Below are 17162 nucleotides of genomic sequence, written 5' to 3' on the forward strand. Positions count from 1 at the left end.
TTTGAGAGCTCCAAGATTAGAATATAAATAAAAATGTCTAAAACTGTGCCATGCCAGAGGACAATTTCTGCAACAGAAATTTAATTAAAGCAGTGTGCAGTCCCACCAGCAATCTGAATGGTGGACCAGGGGTCATTTGAGAGAGAAGGAACCAATACATTTTGGAGGTTGACTTCATCAGGATGAAAAGCCACTGCTCTGGAATGGAGAATCCGAAAGATTGCTGCTTTTCTGCACCTTTTGAATACCAGCTCTTGTGATTACAGCTGCAAATTCCTCAGCAAGTGCAATTTTACAAGTGTACACAGTTCAATCAGTTGAAATCTTTGTGACACAGAAGTTCAAAATAACTTTCCAGTAGTTTTGATCTCAAGGTTGTTGCTGATTACAAGCCAGGTTCTCATTGAAACAATTGATTCTGAAGGATACACCCCAGCAATATAAAATTTCACTTCAAGGATTGCCTGGAGGAATGAAATTCCTATGTGTTGTATTTAATGTTATCAGCCTTGAGACTGACTTGATTTGTCTTTAGCTATCGGGTTACCTGTAAAGAAAAAGAAAATCAGAAAATCAAAACTGTACATAGAGAATCTACTTCCGAAGTACTGGAAACTGAGACTGAAATATAAGAACTCTGTCCACAAAAGCTCTTTCAATTGTTTTTAAATAAGTGAATAATTCCCAATGGTAATAGATGGGATTGCTCCCCAACTTAAATTGTGTGTTTAAATGCTTTGTTGGAATTGGACCTGACAAGGAGAAATCGAAATGTGACCATGCTTAAAAATATAACAAAAAACCTGAAGGTCACAAATTACGAACCCACAAATGTCAAAAGCATTGGTTTCAAGGAGAATTTCTGTGTTTTGTTTATCTTTTTCGATGTCAGAACTTCTGCATGGTAACAATTATGCTTTTAAAACGTTAGCCATTGAGTATAACAGTGACTAATACTGGAAACATATTCTTCTGTTCTTTGCATGCTACTTTAAAACGCAATGTCCTGTTAAGGGCTAAATGCATCTTAGCAAGCAATAATCACTTCGTGGAGAAATAGGACAAAAATCATGCATACATAAACAAGAGATAGATAAATCCTGTTATTCACAAGGGATAAAATAACTACCAAGGAGTTCACTTACAGTGGTTTCACCCAGCCTAGCGTGAAACAAGAGTGGAACAGAAGGACCAGAGAGAAAGAGTGGGAGACAAAGCATTTCACAGTAATTGGACTTTCCCTGTGTCTGGTTTGGATTTTGAACATTAAAAGGAAAAAAAAAAAATCCATCATATCAAAGAAACATAACTTTGAGGAATATTTCTGCTGTGTCAGTGGATACAATTAATGATCATGTAACATTTTAATATCAAATTGTGTCAGGGGACAACATCCCAACTCTTGAGGAACAACCCATTGGAATGGTCACAATAACACTTTATGACATTAAGGTGCATATGCTTTTCATTTTGATCACAGAGAGAAGGGTCATGCTCCTTAATGATGAAACATTCTTTTGCCCTCAGCAAAACTGTTTGCATACAGTTCTCATCGGCTCTGCAGAGCATGAACATAGAGCAGAATATTAAAAGGACTGTTCAAGGAGTTCATTACTTTAGTTTCCCTTCTCCACCAAGTTGTTTCTAGGAACTGCACTTAAGAAGGCAATAATAAAATTGTGCTTTGTGATTTTTATGATACATGGGTTTATTTATTACATTGCTTTTATTTTGTTTTGCTCTTGCTCTTGCTGTTGGAAACAGCCTCATGTGGCCCCTTCTATAATGGAATATTGCCTGAAAAAATAATGAAGAATTAATTTAAAAGTCAGGCAACATATTTCTATGCCCTGCACCAAAGCTCAAAAGGCTGACACAGCATCTTATTAGTATTTATTTTTTGCTTTATTGTAACAAGCTGGAATGCTACTCATGGACCCAGGTGCCACTGAGCTACCTAATGTAAACTACACATCTTGTGATCCTATCCACAGGTGGATTTTTATTAGCTTCACTTGATATACATATACATATAGATATATTTAAAAAAACCACTGTGGTAAATCAACTGATGCAAAGCACACTGAAGCTACATCAAAGGCTGTGAGACTCCCAAAGAGGCCATGTAGATGCAGGGTCAAAGCATCTTACTTTTCCGAACAACAGAGTAGACCAAAACCAAAGCAGAATCAGAGGGCGTTTTCCTCAGAGGCACAACTGGACAGGCACAGTCACTGGAACTCAGCTGAATTCTCTATTCTGCCTACATATCCATGGAGTAGACCTTTGCTAGCTATTAAAAAGAGAGGGTGCCAGCTGACTTTTGAGAGCAAGCTGACCATGACTCAGCAATGTGCCCCTGCCGCAAAGAAGGCTAATGGTGTCCTGGGCTGCATTAGACAAAGTATTGTCAGCAGGTCAACAGAGGTGATCCTTCACCTCTGCTCAGTACTGGTGAGGCCACACCTGCAGTAGTGTGTCCAGTTCTGGGCTCCCCAGTACAAGACAGACATAGAGCTACTGGAGAGAGTCCAGTAAAGGGCCACTAAGGCAAATAAGGGACTAGAGCATCTTCGTATGAGGAAAGGCTGAAAGAGCTGGGACTGTTCAGCGTGCAGAAGAGGAGGCTCAGGGGGAATCTCATCAATATGTACAAATACCTGAAGGGAGGGTGCAAAGAAGATGGCGTCAGGCTCTTTTCAAGTGGTGACCAGTGACAGGACAAGAGGCAGTGGGCACAAACTTAGACACAGGAGGTACCCTCTCAGGAAACACTTTTTTACTGTGAGGGTGACTGAGCACTGGCACAGGTTGCCCAGGGAAGTTGTGGAGTCTCCATCCCTGAAGATATTCAAAAGCCGTCTGGTCCTGGGCAGCTGGCTCTAGGTGGCTCTGCTTGAGCAGGGGGGTTGGACTTCCAGAGGTCCCTTCCAACCTCAACCATTTTGTGACTTACTATTTCCATTACACCCAGCCCATCACCTGGGCTAAGGTAATATACTGCCGCTAGCAAAAAAAGTATTTTCACACATACATGACTGCTCAGTTATGTGGCTGTTTCAAAGTGCAAATGTGTTCTCTTCAGTCACAAAGAAACTCAGTAAAATCATAACCTGCAGGCCTATCTGCTCCCCCCATCTAGCTCTACAACTGTGTGGTGAAAATATCCCTATAAAAGCAACATACACTGTTACATAGAATAAATAAGTGATATATAGCAGAAAAAAATCAGATGGCTATTCAAATCTCTGCACATAACAGGTGGCTAATCATATACAAAGGTCATTTTGTTTATACAGACTGCACAGGAAGTCAAGCTGCATTCTCCTAGTTTTTATGATTACATAATTGGAGTTTTTAACTGCTTTCCTTTGCCAGAATTTTTATTGTTTCACCTGCCAGGTTGTTTTTTTTTTTCCTTTTCTTTTTTTCTGTTAACTTTCAGGTCACACAATGCTACTCTGAGTAACATGCATAGTGGTCCACGTTTGCCTCTATCTAAGAAGGTAATACTTGTTTTGTGTAAGCACAGACCAGACATTAACATTAATGGAAGTTATATATCTGTACACATTAGGGAGAGAATAGACCTCTCAAATGCTAAAGGCAGTTTCATAAAGAAGCAATGAAATTTTAGCTAATATCTAGTGATGGTATTCCCAGAAATGCTTAATTTTGGATATTGTAAAAGCTATTTGGTTTGAGTGGCTGGGAAGCAAGATATTGTGCCAAAGGTCTTTATAAGAAAAGGAGGACTGATAGCAGCATGTGTCTGCTCTTTAAAATCTTAGGAGAACAGTAACACACTGAATGGGTGCAAAAAAAGTCTAATCAATTTTTCAGTTAATAATTAATATCTATGGAAAATTAACTTTGCTGCTGTTTAACAATACAAATGAAAAAAGGACATAAAACCTTTAGCATCCTAGGTGTTGATTTGAATTAATTTGTTCATTCTTGGAACATAATTACTCCCTTTATGCTAATATATTTTTTCACATGGTTGTTATAAATACAATGCATTAGACTCTCTTCACTTTTTTGTACTAAATGTGCAATTAAAGTATAATTACTCTGCAGTTGCAGACTTTTTAATTTAAATTAGTGAGTGGCTGCTGTAAATTGGCTGTAATTGTATGTGAACTCACTTGTTTTATTTTAAAACAACAATATATAATTAAATGCAACTGACGTTTTCCACATTTCTTCTCCTCACAAAATGTTCGAAACAGATTCAGTCTTTGGGTAGAACATTTTTGCCAGGGTAACCCAGAATGGACCAGAGATGAAAAGACCTCAAAGGCAGTGCATTAGAAAAGGTACCAGCTCACGAGATTTTCTAGACAGCCTCCATTCCAGTGCTGCTGACAATGGGTGAAAAATCCCCACAGCTGATGAATACAGCACATAATACCATCTATTCCATAAGAATAGATTCCCAATAAAAACCCAGCCCGCTACTTTTACTCAAGACTTCCTTCTGCCTTAGAAGAGGAAGGGAGGAAAATCAAGACTACAGGATGTAAAGAATGGCTGAGTGAATATGCTCTGAACAGTAAAGCACTTTTCCTTACTTTTATGCACCTAAGCATCAAAGTTACATGATCACAATTAGGTATAATACAAATCTTCTGTTTCTTCAGAGAAACAAATGTATCACTAATTATTTGCTAACTACAGAATAGTTTATACATGCAAATGAGGCACATAATTAATTATTATTTAGTAATGTTAGAAGAAAACAGATAACAATATATGGTATATTGAAATAAGTGTGTGCTGGAACATTTCATAACACAACTTTGTATATTACTATCTTTTTGACTGGCAGCTCTTTCAAATTTTTTTTATGTTTATCACAAAACATACACAAAATCCATGTTAAAAACAGACTCTTGAGTTTGCCAATTCAAGCACTTGAAAGTTAGCAGCTTGCCTTTCTATGGGTGCCCTTGCAACTCCAATTCTATCTCTTTTCCGTCGTGCACAGTAAACAACAGAATTTAGTGGGGGAGGAGTGTTGGAGAGAAGCCTATTATGTCATCAGGACTATGTATCAATGCAAATGCAGAAAGGGGCAAATTTTTAAGCCAGTGTTTCTTCCCTCCACAAATGATTCAGCAGTATGATGGACCTTCTCTTCCAGGTGTTCGCCAAAGAATGTAAATAAACAGAAGAAACAGAAAGAACTTAATACTGGGATCTTTCTTTTTAATTAGAACTTTTCCATCAACTGTATAGGATTGTGTGTGTGGTCATAGCCTGAGCGTCATCTGAGCATACTCAAGATTCATCAAGTTATCTTTTTTTTTCTCCTGAGATACGTAAGACAGAGAAAGGAAATTATGTTTTTTTAAAAGCAATTAATAGCTCACCCTGAGCTCAGTGGAATTTCATGAGACAAAGAAAAGCCATCCTGGCACCCTTAGCATTCTTCTGTAAAATATTAAAGGCCTGTGGGAATCAAAAATGGTGTGGGTATTTCTTTAAAAAATAAAAAAGGGTCTCACATACTTAATGAACAACATGAGATAAGCTAAATACAGGGAATCCCACAAGAATCCCTGAAATAAATGCTTGAAGAAAGAGGCTTGAAGAAATGCCTAGCTATGGATTGTCCTCCAAGACATGGAGATAAGACAGAGATCTCGTACCAAGACAGCCCTTATTTGTAGGAGTACATTTCCATCCATTTTCTGTCCTTCTTTTTGTATTTTCTCATACCGTATGTAAACAGACCACAAAAAGATTTAATAAACTATGATCAACAAAGTGATTACTTAGCAAACCTTTCCTAATAAGGAGTGGACTTGAAGAGGGCTACATCAGTCATATTTTTCCATGACATAAATGACTTTGTTTTGGTAGCGAAAACCTAATACGAGTATTACAATGCAGGAAAAGAAGGGCCCATACAAACAGAAACATACAGCTGCCAATGCATTTTTTCCACTTATGTCCTCTGCAAATGAGGTCGAGGTTGGAAATGAATCTTTTGAACAGATGGACACCCACTATTTCCTGGAACTTCAAAATTCATACAGTGTGTTTGCCATGCACTATCATTCATATGTGGCTTATGAAAGAAAATGACAGTTTGCATTGCCACTTGTGCACGTTTATTCACTGAAACAGTTCAACTTGTAAGCTTGGAAGGTGCTTCTGATCTAATACTACTACCTTGTAGCAGTGATACGCAAAAGTACTTTGCAAAGTACTTTGTCCTTAACAAAGGACAGGCTCACAATTTCCTCACAGCTTGAGAATCCTGTAATTTATTTTCTAAAGTGGGAAAGCTGGACAAAAAGACCTGTTAAGGGCATTTTTGCAATAGGGCACCCATATGCATATGCACTTAACAGCAGATAGGTGTGGATTTGGGTGTTTATGCTAAATAACTAAGTTGCTGGGTGCACAGGAAGCCGTTACAAAAGTCTGAGAAATGTTAAGGTGATTCAACCATATTTCAAGGGTATGCTTGATAAAATAACTGCAGCAGAGAACTGTGGGTTAGGAAACAGGCTCTTGTTTCAATCTCACAGATCGCTATTTGACTTGGGCTAATGACAAAAGGCAAAATTTGAGTCATTTGTGAGCAGTTTGGAAAACAGATATTTAATGATAACTATATGGTATCAAGACTCAAGAGCTTTAAATTTTTCCCTTAACTTTATTTTAGGCACTGCAGTATGAAAAGTGTTAGTCTAAACACGTTCCCAAGCCTGTAAAAGAGCAATTTAGAATTCTAGATCCTCAGGTCTGTCCTTCGGCAAACATCTCTAACTCTTTTTATTAATTAAACAGAACATTTCCCAGTACGCTTAAATGGCTCAAAAGTTTCCAATGTCTTTGATAACTACCAGACTCTGAAGTTTTTAATTCTTTCATACTTCTATTGCACTGCGACTAATCAGAATTGCATTTGTGATAATTCTTGTCTTAGGACCTTCCATTAGAAAGAAACAAACATGCTGAAAACTCATTTCACACAATGCTATTTGAAGTCTAATTCTGTATTTCATGTTTTCCCACTGCTCTTAATGATTTCAGCAGGAGATTTTCGGTGTTAAAATGAAGACCTATACAATCAGTATTAAAAATTGTAATTAAAACTAAAAGGGTTTGGAAATATTTCACATGTAAATTGAGCTTTCCATTTGCTCCAAATAATCTTACAGTTAGGAATAGAAAAATAGGTAAAGGAAAAATACTTTAGAGCATGGCATACGTTCCTGAAAATGGCAGAGTTCATCCTAAACATGGTTTTAAGACTAAACAGACAACAACTACCATATTTTAGGAATATAGTGGAAATACCCCTTTCCCAACCTTTTCTGAATTTTAAGTAATTCAGTATTGGATGCTGAGCTTTCAACTACAAAGTGACACCTAACTGATTGTACTAAGACATACTTCCTTTTTAAGTGCCGTTCTTTTCTCCAGAGCACCTGTTGCTTTCCCATTATAGTGAGTAACTTAAGTTTATCAATTGGGTCTACCTTTGAAAGGAGAGTGAGTGAAGAAAGTAGTTTAAAGGCTCTCAGAAGCATCTGACTGACACACTGAGGCTGCTTAGGAGCACAATGCAGAGTTTCTCCAACTTCTCCTGAAGCTCTGCCCAAATAAGCCACGATTCCTGGGCATCTGCAGCAAACTAAGCAACTACAATCAGGGGTAAGGTACAACAATTCCTGTTAATACTGTGTAAACCTGTATTTGTACACACCTGCTGCTCTGTGAGTAATAAACCAGGGCTGGAACACATTTTCTGGAGTGGTTTGACTCTTTATTCCTCAGCGAACGTTCTGGCCCTTCCTTAGAATCCGACCAAGACTAGGATTCATCTCAACTAGTGCTCCAACGTGGAGCCAGAATATTTTGTGTGTGTGGAAAAATCAAAAATTGTCATCAGGCACAGCAGAAACCTCCTTTCTCTACTTCTCCATTCGGACTTGAGGAGTTTTACACGTTTGCCTAAGAAACAAACACATGTCAAGTACTACACTGTTATGGAATTAGTTACAGAAAACAAAAATGGGATAGATGGAATTTTCTTTAACTTACAAGGAAAAGTACTAAATGACAGGAAAAAACATATTTCAGAATCAGAGCAACTTCTCTTAGCAAAAGAGCATGGTCTCAAAAACACACCCAAGCAATAACAGTAACCCCAAAGGAAAAGGTTTAAACATACTCAGATTCAAACTCATTGATTTGTCACCAAAAAACAATAGAAACTGATTGATAACCCTCTTTTTTGCAAGTATATCAGCAATCTTTAACTATGATAAAACAGTAATTGAAAAGTTCTTTGAAAATAAGTCCATGGATAGTCCTCTAGTACAGAAAAAAGCCATGAAGTCAGAATACGATTCCTTCTAAATGTTCTTCCCATATATGTTTAAAGCAAAAAAAACCCCAAACAAACAAAAAACTCAAACCCCAGAAGTTTAAAGTTTGAAAAACGTGAGCATTCTCAGGGGCACTTTACTTACAGTCATTTCTATGGTTAGTAGGTTACAGGAAACACCATAAAATAACAGATGACACATTTCAAAAGACAATATTCAATTCAGACAGTTAGTCACGTATTTAGATATTTGAGGTAGTTTTTGCACCTGCTGATAATGATTGCTTCCAAAAAGGGTTGCACAGCACCTCAAAAGATCACCTAAATTTCTTTAAATAATGCTTACAAAAAGATTTTTATTTTCCTTTTTTTTCTTTAGGCTTTTTGACTTAAACGTCATGCTGCAGATCATTAGAAACATACATTACAAGATTAAACTCATAACTTTGATAACTTGTTGCTTTAATAAAATCTCTACACATTTAAATACTATGAAACAAATTAATATGGCTCTGTATTCATATTTCCTTGAACTTGATAGTTTACAAAATAAACTTAATTGATACAACTTACTGGGACAATTATAGTGTATCTCTGATGAAGACATATGAGTTATGTCAAGGCTAAATCTAATTCATTAGTCTTTCGAATGTACTTCGTTATTATTCTCTTCTAAAACGTAATGCCACTACAGTGCACATACCTAAACTTTCTCAATGTTTCTGTAACTCAGCAGAGAAATTAAGTTTATGGTAGAATTGTTTTAACGTCACAAGATTTTTCATTTACAGACAACAGTTTTGTATTAAAAGAAGACTTAAACATAAACCTTATTTTACTTTCTGTAACAGATAATAACTGTAGCAATTCAGACAAGGATATATCCTCTTGAGGTTTTTGTGGTGATCACAGCTCCATAGTGGGACTGCAGCATGGCGGCATAAAAGACTGCAAGACAATTAATTAAATAAATGTAATTTTCTTCTCTTTTACACCACTTATTCCATCTTGTCATCTCAAGTAGGAGATAAAAACAACCTCCTTCCTTTTTACAGGTGAGGAAACTGAAGCATAATAGAGTCATGCTATGCTACCATTCCAACTGTGAGAAAGTAAACAGAGAAGGAGGGATGGGAACAGAGTCCTCCTGTCTTTGGCTTTATCTGACCTTACTTACCTAAAGAAAAGCCTACTGTTGTTCTTGATTGGAAAGGAAAATCTGTAACAAGCAGTTTCCTGTGTTTAATATTCTAAAAATGAAAAAACAAAACAACAAAAAAACCCCAGCCTTGTTTTAAAGCTAGGTTGAGGTTTTAAATTGCCTAACAAGTATAACAGATTTTCATCTTTTAATATATTTTTCCAGAAACTGGGTAAGATTGAACTTCAAATTATCCCTAAGAAAAAGTCAGCTAGTCTAAATTCATCACATTTGATATCTTTTTCTTCTTCAGATGTTTATGGTGTGTTATTTTTTCTGGGATTTTGAATGGAGAGTAAAAAGCCATTTGGACGAGATCAAAATAGAAATTTAAATTATTTCCTTACCTGTAATCTTATCTTCTCTATGAGGGTACCTGCTGCTCTGTTAGTGCAGTACTGATGTGTTTTCTGCCTTTGTCCCAAGCTTCAGAGATTCCTCTGGTGATTTTTCCCCACTTGCTTACCAGCTTCCACTGCTGGCATTTTGAGGTAGTGCACTCACATTTGGCTCCAGGAATACTGCCACAGCTGAGGGAATATAAGACAACTAAAAAACAAGTTAGAAAACAGCAGAGCAATATCCAGGTAGGAAAAAAAATGTTTAAAAACAATGAATCAGTCATCAACTTGAAACCCTTCAATCATTTTCCTCTCTTTCCATCCATTTAGAATATCCACATCAAGAAAAGACTTTCCCGTGCTTGGAGAAATTTTTGCCAAGGTAGTGGATGCTGACAGAGTAGTGGGTACCCATTCAGAGAATATAAAATTATTTTAAGAGAATCTAATTTTAACTTTCTCCAGTATGAGTACCCATCACGCCATCACTCTAATACAGGTAAGAAACAGAAGAAAGATGGCAGATTTGGAGGATTTTAAAAAAAAACCCTGTCACCCTATCTCAAGTCTTATTAGAACCTGGGAAAAGGAAGACTCAAGGGCTTTTCACCTAAAAGCTGTTATAGATGAACAGTTGGAAGGATTTCTCATTGCCCAAGGAAAAATGCATAAAATCTGGTTCACTAAGAAGTAGTGAAAATTATGGTTGCTGTTTCCCAACTAACAGTTGTAGTCATATTGGTCATCAGAGAAAAAGAAGGGAAAAGAGAAACTAATACTGACAATTTAATAAGTAAATAAATTAAACACAAAACAGAGAGCACATCCACCATCCATACTTGAAGTTGCACGTAGATGACAAAATTTCACTGTCATTCTCTTGCATTTTTTACATGTAATGATCATAAGTTCCTGTGGCATTCTTGGAAGAAGATAGCATAACACACTGGTATTAATTCCAGAAAATGATGGCTTTTATGCTTTTCCCTGGCATTTGCCCTGAACTCATGATAAACTGATGCACATTGCAAGCATCATTCCTGAACTGATTAGAAATGTCTTCTTGCTTGAGTATTATGGAGATTTCCAGGTGAAAGTTACAACTTCCTACAACTCCTTCGTAGTGGGGATCACCTTGATACTGTTTCTGAACTTCACAGTACGCAGAAAAGATGTATCCTGTCAAAGGAAAAAATGAACTCCAGAAATTTAACTAAGAACCTGCTTTGGTATTCAATTTAGTTTGTCTTTCTTAAAGAACCTGACCAGTTGTCTTCATACCACATCTTCTCATTATCTTCTGACTAGTATGTGACCCAAGACAAGGTAAGTATGAATGAATTGGAGTAGATAATCACAATTAGACACTGGTATTCTAAAATCTCAAGTAATGAAGGAAACACCAAAAGGCTCTGAAGAGGTCGTTGCCTTCAAATTTCAGGAATGTAAGTACCAATGATGTGCTTTAAGGTCAAGAGAGAAAAAGGACTCTGGTAATTTCTTGAATGACACTCCAAAAAGAAATTGGCTTTGCAAGTAATCAGCTTGAAATTTGCCAAGCTGCATTCTAGGAGAATGTCTCCTGTTCCTTTTTCGTACTTTGAAAATGTTGAACAATCTTTATTAACAACTGGAATTAGAATGATGCCTTGAAGATGATAGATTTGCTATGCTCTTGTTTTCCAAGGTCACTCTGAAAAGATGATAAAGAGGCAGGACAGAGGGATCTCATAATTCTAGAAGAACAACTACTCTGATTTTTCAGTGCGCTTGCCTGAATTGGTAACAACACAAGTAGAGGTAAAGTCCTTTCGTCTTCTTCTGACAGGGACACGTTCCTCAGCCACAAAGCTTGAATTCAAGATGAAGGAACAAGCTGTTGTTCTTCTGGCTGGCATCAGTAAGATATTTTCTCACATTCTTGAACCTGAAGAAGCAAAGCTGGTTTGGACTTCTTAAAATATGCAGCTCCATTAAAATTCTCTAATCTTCTATTACTACTGAATTTGTAGGCACATGTTGGTTAGATACAATCCATTGTTTCCTTGAGATCATATCCATCTTCATAAACTGGAGACACACTTGTGTTCACTTCTGGTTTTAGAGGTCTTGCCAATATAATTCTACTGGTCACATCATACAAATAAGTCATGATGAACTGGATATTTTGTAGCTTCACCCAGAATCTTCACTTCAGAGCTCTATGACATTTCTCACTGCAGATATGGAAGGGGATGAATTGTCATCAGAACTGTAGCGTTTGAGAAGGAATCATCTGTGTATGATAATAATGCAGTAGAAGAAAGCTCAAAGTCCATTTTATAGAACACATAGAGTCCTTTGGAGTCTTTTCTCCATACACAGCAGTAGTATCCTCCCTAAGATGAACCTGGTGTTCACCAAGGTGGAAGAAGGAGCAAACTACAAGCTATGAAAAAAATTAACAATTTTGAAATTCTTATGAAAATTAATTTTATGTTGGTCCTCTTCTTTTTCAATTTAGTCCTAGACATCAATCTTCCACTTATTCTTGCCTGAAATACATTTTTTCTTCATTTTGAACAGTTCTCAGATAGGACAGGACTATCTTCAATATTCTTATGAAGAAATAAATAAGATTTACAACCCTGCTCACTTTGCTCTGCAAGGGAATAACATCTGAGTAATCCGATTTCAACTGGTTTGAGAGTTGTTCACTCCTCAAACGGTGACTGTGCATAACACTCTGTACGACTGACTTTCTCTGCTTGATATTGATTATTATCCATTTCCTTCCTTCTGTATTAGAAGGCAGAAAAGCAGAGCTGGGACAGGGCAGTACTTCGGAGGTTTTATACAAACAGTCCTAATGAGTAAGAAAATACCCCAAGAAAACTATGGGATTTTGGAGAATTGAAAGTAATACCTTTTGGACAGTTGGGGGCCACTTTTCCACTTCCTGATATCAGTTCTGCAACTAAACAGTGATGCACAGTTTTTGAAGCCTGTGCTAAATACCCATGGAAAGAGGCAAGACTTCTGCCTGCAGCTATTTAGGTAGTAGGCAATGTGAGGTTTCAGAACACTCCAGTTCCTCTGAGTTGAAATGCATCATTTCTGACTTGCAGAAATGATCCAAAGAAGCCCTTACAGACTGCAAAGGAGGGTGAGACAAGGAAGAAGCATTAGTTTTAGAGCATGCCAGCATGACTCGGACAATACTGGCATTGGAATATCATCTTCCTATATGGTAACTTGTGAAGTAGCAGAAGCTGACAAAGATTTCCCAGGAAAACTAAAAAAGGACTACTAGATATTCAAAGAGCCCTTCTTGCACAGCTGTGAAAGGGCCAAGAGACTGGAAGAAAATGCCGCTGCAAATGAGACTGGAAATGTCTTTGATTTTGGTGTCAGGACTTTTCCACTTTGTGGAGAAAACCAGTAATTTACATACAACCTTCAGAACTCATTCTTATTTTCCATCATAGAGGCAGAAAATTATTCTTCAGACATGAGGTCAATATCTCAAACATGCCAGCAAAGGACAAATTGGGGGGAAAAAGAAAAAAAAGAAAAATAAATCACAAGTTGAATCTTTTGGGACAAAGGCAGAAAACCTCTTGGCTGGACTGATGGAGTAGAGGATTCCCACGTGGAACAAAGTAATGCTTGCAAAAATCACTGATTAGTTAATTAGTGACATGCAACTGAAACCCATGTGCATTTTTCTTTAAATATTGCAGAAGTATTTTCCTTTGATTTCAGAGTAATTCTGTCAATTTTCAGGTTCTGCAGAAGCTAAAATTATGCTTTACAACATATGCTAGCTGCAGTCTTACCTTAGGAAAAACTATTCCCTCATAAAAATGTATAAACCACGGCATATATTGCTAACACTCTGCAAGTGCGATGAAAGGATTGCAAAAGATTTCATTTCTCGTGATTTGTACAGTGTGTCTACTCACAAAAAAATTAGAGCAACACTTCTGAATAGCTAGAGACAAGACCCAGTGTATTCATAAAGAGGTGCAGCAAGGGACTGGGGGGAAAAAAAAAAAAAAAAGGAAAAATTGCAAACCTTCAAGGCAAAAGCCTCTAATTAATAAAATAATTATTTTATTATTTTCGAAATTATTTTCATTCAAGTAATGCATTAACAGGCTCCTTCTTTCCAAAGGCGCTGTGTACCAATGAATATTGCCTTTAACCCGTTCTGTCTTTGTATGTTCCTCACTTTCAGTTCTTCGTATCAGTATCCATAGGACTCAAAGTCAAAACAGAACTAAACAAAATTTGAGACTGAAAATGTCTTGGTAGTTGCAGTTTGGATTATCTTCACCTGCCCAACAAGTTTCACTGACCTTTCAGTCTATGACTTTGCTCATAACATTTCACACCACAACACTTTTTTCCTTTATATCTTTTTCATCATAACTTGTGTTCTGTGGGTATTTTAAATTACATTTGCCTTTGGGAAAGGACCATGACTTGTCTAGTTTTCTGTGACCTACAAATGAACATCACCAAGGCTAAACTCATGTCAAAAGTAGACTTGCAACAGGAACCTTTTCATAGGGTAGAACTAGGCACGCTAACTTCACATTAAAGAAGTAAATTTGGTATATAGCAGCTATTTTTAAGAAAATCAGTGTATTGCATGGCCCTGAATACTGATGATTCCTTGTAACATGTGTTGGGTGGAATGCTAACTATTTTCATAAAAATGTCCATGTGTCCCAAAAGATTAGTTAGTGTTCAGGTTCCCTACAAAAAATACAGAGCTTCAATATGAAAGAATTGCGATGCTAGATCAAAACAATAATTACTGACTAATACAAAAAGCTAGCTTGACCTCAGAAAATGTCATCCTATTTCCATTACCAGCTCGTTTGCCCCCTGAAACTTGTATGTATTTTTAGGAAAATGTGTACATACCATCTATTGCTATTTTAATGACAGATTAGGTACAGTGGGTCTCTGAGTTAGCAATGAGAAACATGCTGAGACAGCTGCAAATTTCTCCTAGTGACAGATTAGCCAAAGGCATGGAAAGAGATACCATAGCAACAAAGAGGCTGTCACAAGTGCAATCACACTTTTCCATGGGTAATATTTTGCTACAGTCTGTGCACTTACTTATATTGTAATCACAACCTGTTTATGAACCACAAGGTATTGCTAGTCAATGTATATATGTGTATTATTCCTATAAATCTTCATCTGAAATTGAGATAGAAGGTGAGGAGTCTATAGACAGAGGCTCTGAAGTGAGGCAGGGGGATAGAGCAGTTTTACAGTGAGGTTGTTTCTTAATTTATTCATACAGACCCTTAAATAATATTAGGAAAAGCACTTCCTGTCATTATTTACTGCTGATACATGGCAGATCATTGGTTTATCCTGTAAGTGTTTTACATTTCACAGTGGTCAAAGCAAAAAGCAATTTTTTTCACATGATGGAAGTTAGTAGCAGTATTACACTGGAAAAATGTCATGTGAGAAATACATTGCCTTATTAGCACTGACTGACCACAACTACCACCCATCCGGCCTATTGGAAACACCCTAGAATAATCCATACACAATGTTTATATGATGAATTTCTACTTTTCCTAATTACATGCCATTACTACTGCTGTTTTTTAAAAGCTTGGAGGAGGAAGAGGAATAAAGACATGAGGCAAGAGGCTACAACAATGGCAATATTTCTTTTCGACTTTGGCAGAAAAACCAGTAATACTTGTTCCATTTTCTTCCACTCTGCTGCTGCTTAAAGAGACTATGCATCTGTTGCTCATGCGGAGAAGCACAGATCAACAACTAATGTAGCTGCATTGCTAACACTGATGTCAGGCTCAGTTACAAGAAAAATGCCACTTTCTTCTCATATCCAGGGACACATTTTAGCTCTCTTGTATTATGTTGTCTTACTCAAGCAGTGTTTATGACAGCACTGGTAGTAGTTAAGTCACCACTAATGCTGCCTCCTGATACTGGGAATCTCAGTAGCCCACTGCAAAGCATTACTGTGTAAAAAGGTACCTGACAGAGGTTCTTTCATTCCTTGTGCTGAAAGGGTTATGAACAGCATATTTCATAAATTGAAACATAAATAAAATTACTGCTTCTCCTTTCAGCAGCTGTAATTAATATACAAACAATCCAGCATCTGCAAGTGAGGAAGATGAGATAGGGTAAAAATGTAAGCAGAATTTATAGATAGCAACAGAACTGCATTGATTCAGAGTAGTGGAATGCACATACTGAACACCATTTGGCTTCATGTGCAGCCAGTTGGTGTGTTTGGATCGTACACTTTCTCCTCCTCCAAGAATGTTATTCAATTTTTAGTTTCTTTTAAACTCTGGATGCCATAATGTAAAATTAGATTAAATGGAATATTACAAATATCTGACTTCAGGCTCCCTCCAATATTGTTTTGGAATGTAGATAAACACTCTCAGTATGGATTTCTCTCCATCCTGGCAATATTTCTGTTCTTTTCACACTAGTCATCTATCTCTGATATTGATTTGGAAAGCAGATTTGGATTTAGAATGTAGATAAATATACTCAATATGGATTTATTTTTTGCCCTGTAATATTTCTCTTTTATTTCTCTCTTATTTTTTTACAGTACTCTATTTCTAATATTGTTTTGGCATATAGTTACATAGCAATATATTAGATATTGATTTCTTTCTGTTCTGCAGTGTGCTTTTCCCCACATATTAAAAATAATAGCCAGTTTTCAGAGTAACAATTGCAGTTCCTTCTGCCCCTCATAAAAGTGTGGGTGCTCAGCTATTCCAGAACTTGGATGTTCATTTCCAAAAGATAGCCCTTTATGACCTGTCTGAAAATACTACTTTCACTTTTTTATAGGAAAACATTCGCTTTCACCTTCTAGAGTTTTTCAGAGCTTAATAATCAATACCTGCTATGCATTACATCTGATCTTTTTGGTTTAATTTATAGTATTAGTAGTAATATTATACCAACAAGTCAATTCTAAAAGGACATCCACTGGTTGCCAATTTTTGCTGAATAATAGATACTGGACATGTTGCTCATCATAGCGTGATTCACCGATTTAGCTCATAGCTGTGTATCCTCAGAACATTAACATTTTTTAAACTTCTCGTATATTATATTGCATTTGATAGTGGCCAAAGTCCAAAGCTCCCCAAAGTGACAAAGAATGAAAGGGCTTTTTTGATCATCTTCCTACTGAAGACCACATCAAAGAGACTAAATTCTCTGAGCCAGCATCTTCCTATTCAACAGTAAC

General features: G+C 36.8%; 1 protein-coding gene across 1 annotated transcript in view; it reads right to left on the reverse strand.

The window, feature by feature from the left end:
• Window positions 1–535: 535 nt before the first annotated feature.
• The window catches only part of TAFA2 (TAFA chemokine like family member 2), a 54597-nt gene continuing 37970 nt past the window's right edge, over window positions 536–17162 (reverse strand). Inside the window, exon 4 of the mRNA XM_059816131.1 lies at window positions 536–547. Within this exon, the coding sequence (XP_059672114.1) occupies window positions 536–547 (12 nt within the window). The remainder of the gene's footprint in view (window positions 548–17162) is intronic.

Source organism: Gavia stellata, chromosome 4 (genome assembly GCF_030936135.1).
Source record: "Gavia stellata isolate bGavSte3 chromosome 4, bGavSte3.hap2, whole genome shotgun sequence".
NCBI lineage: Eukaryota > Metazoa > Chordata > Aves > Gaviiformes > Gaviidae > Gavia > Gavia stellata.